This window comes from Poecilia reticulata, linkage group LG21, assembly GCF_000633615.1.
Source record: "Poecilia reticulata strain Guanapo linkage group LG21, Guppy_female_1.0+MT, whole genome shotgun sequence".
NCBI lineage: Eukaryota > Metazoa > Chordata > Actinopteri > Cyprinodontiformes > Poeciliidae > Poecilia > Poecilia reticulata.
In genome coordinates this window covers 4522426-4525202 of record NC_024351.1, presented here as the reverse complement: position 1 = coordinate 4525202, position 2777 = coordinate 4522426, and the positions used below count along the sequence as shown (strand labels likewise).

At 41.1% G+C, this 2777-nt stretch overlaps 1 protein-coding gene across 1 annotated transcript in view; it reads right to left on the bottom strand.

Annotated features, from left to right (window-relative positions):
• Positions 1 to 2777, bottom strand: part of ncoa1 (nuclear receptor coactivator 1) — a 42244-nt gene that overhangs the window by 18443 nt on the left and 21024 nt on the right. The window contains 2 exon segments of the mRNA XM_017302114.1: positions 478 to 584; positions 664 to 830. Coding sequence (XP_017157603.1) covers positions 478 to 584; positions 664 to 830 — 274 coding nt within the window.

The following is a 2777-nucleotide window of genomic DNA, read 5'->3' as shown; positions in this document are numbered from 1 at the left end:
TAAACAAAAATGGAGTAGCGACATATTTTAGCAAGTTTTTGAAAAACCTGTTCCCCTCCTCGCCTGTGGGGGCGCTACACCAAAAATCACTGAAGGGAATTACATGGAAACCTCTAAAGACGACAMTGAGCGCTACTTCCTCCTTCACAAAATGTAAACAAAATGGCGTCAGATTTTAGCACATTTTTGTCTTTGGTAAAAGAACACAAGCCATTTCTCCAGCTGGCCRTGCACCTTTGCTTTGGTTGCATTTACCCAGAATGCCCTGCTCAGTATTTCACTTCCTGCTTGGAGGGATCTACCATCCGCTTGGCGTTCACATTAGCATTCGAACTGCGCCAGCTTYACTTTCATAGGACTGATAACCAAGCTTGTAGGGTGACCAAAGTTTGCTTTTCTGACGCGGATCAGGGTCGGGTCGCGCATCCCAAACGAACCGGACTGAACTGGGCCGAGGTGAACTCGTCCTCAGCTTACCTCCAGCAGCATGGGCCCCAGCGCCTCTTTCTCCACCAGACCCTGACTGCTAGAGGAGACGTCGCTCTTCTGCACGTCGTCGTCTGGAGACAGAAGAGCTGCTTTCTCTGTCAGGAGGAAAGTGAGTCAGATCGAYGCAGAAGCCGCTTGCTGGTCAAGAGGTTCTAAAGCCGTGGCTCTCCTCACCCTGCTCCCGCCGTTTGATCTGMTGGATTTGGTCCACGGTGCTCCTCAGGATGTGGCACTTGTCCGGCTTGGCGCTCAGACTGGCAATGTCGCCCATGTTGGACGACACCAGCTCAGCCAGATCCTCGATGTAGCGGCACTCCAGCTCCCGCCTCCGCTTCTCCACACTGCGGCAAACAGATGAGCTGTAAGTCACGACTCCTTGACAAATATTATTTATACATAAATAAAGCAAAGTAGTGACCACTGAGGGCAAGTCAAAGTCAAGTCACTGAGGAATAAGTTCAAGAAAAGTCAGAAGTTGTTAAGGACCAAGTCGAGTCTGAATTGGACCAAGTTTTAGTGAAGTCAGAAGTTGCTGAAGTCAAGCGACTGATCCTACAGGTGTGGGAACTGGAGGTCATTTCTACATTTGAGGAATCCCCATCAGAACCGACTGAGGCTTTTCACAAGTACGCACTCAGAGATGACATGGTGGACAAACCCAGACATTTGGCAGCATTTCTGTTCCGACTGGCCCAACAGGACTGTAGACAAAGTTACAACCATATAGAGATTTTGGTAAAAGAGATGTAGCAGTGCTTTGAATACCCGTATATTCGCCAATTGTCTTTAATGTCCATGTCTTTTTTTTGTTTCTTTTTTCAGTATTATTCTGTTGCATTGTTATATTTGTGTAGTTCACCGTTTAAGTCTGAAAAATCTAAATAAATAGATTTAAAATGGTTTAACTGCATCAAAAAGCAACAGTTGCTTCTGTGAGATCATTGCTGATATTCTTAGCATTCTGTTAATAAACATCTATTTGCCATGTTAAATCCTTTAGTTTATGTTTAAAGAAAATTAAATAACATGACAGAATTGAGTATTTAAACATTTAACCAACATAATTTTCATGGTTTTGTGGTTTGTTTGAACAGAAGCTGGAGTAAAGCTTCAAACATGAAAGGCCCCCTGCAGGCAAAAAAGCTCCCTAATTACTGAATAATGAAGCTTTCAAAACGCCGTCTGAACGACRGGAAGCGGCAGGAAGAGAAGTGAAAAATGGGAAGCAGGAGGATGTGCTCAGACAAGAATACCCTCAATAATTCACCATCCTGCTGAGAGAAACACATGGCAAACTGCTGAGGGGGAGAAATACTGGACACAGGAAGATGGATGTTTGCCAGAACCGACACCACCGGTCAATTAATCTATTAGCAGTTTGGAAACAAATAATCAAAAGGGAATTTCTGAGCAGAAATGGACAACATAATTGATTTGTGACAGGATTACTAGAAGGGAAAATAGCAGGGTATTGATTACTTTTGATGTTTTCATCTGTAGAGAAAAACAATCTGATTTGTTTCTCAGGGAAAATGTGGCTGTATTTTGTTTAGTTTAAGATTTTAAACTTTTTTTCAGAAGAGAAACCCACGGAAAACATAAATTTTGTCCTGATTTTTGGGTATTTTTAAAGTAGAAAYGAACATTTCTTTATGTCCGTTCAGTTTTGCTCGCTGTCTTTCCATGAATGCTTAAATCCTCCCTATGTTGAYGTGTTTAGACTGAAAACCCAACTTTAACTCCTGATCATTGTAAAAACTTAAGTATTTTTAGTCTGTAATATCTCAGTACACCTAAATTAACTTACAAGTAACTTTCCAGCAAGATTTAAGTGCTTGTTTTAAATAAATAATTCATTATTATYGATGAATAAGTTCTAATTGCACTGGACAATTAATTAACTTATAAMATGGGAAAAATGTCATGTTTTAAGTGAAATTATCTGCAAATGGAACAAGTACTTTTCAATCAACATTAAGGAATTATTGACGTAAAACAAGGTCCTATTGTTGCTGAAAAGTTACTTATAAGTCAGTAAACTTTAAACYAAGATATTTGAAACTACATCAGAAATACTTAGTAAGATTTTGAGCTTTTGCAGTGCAGAAGCTCATTGTTGGACTGCAGCTCCAGAAACATGCAGGGCGGCTGATCGGTTGCAGATCAGTATGTGGGAAACGTGTGAAGAGCGTCTACATGAAAACAACCACAGCAGGAAGTAGGTCAGCACAGAGTCATGATGCAGGTTTCTGATTGGCTGAAAAGTCAAGGTATGAAAACTTTAGGCC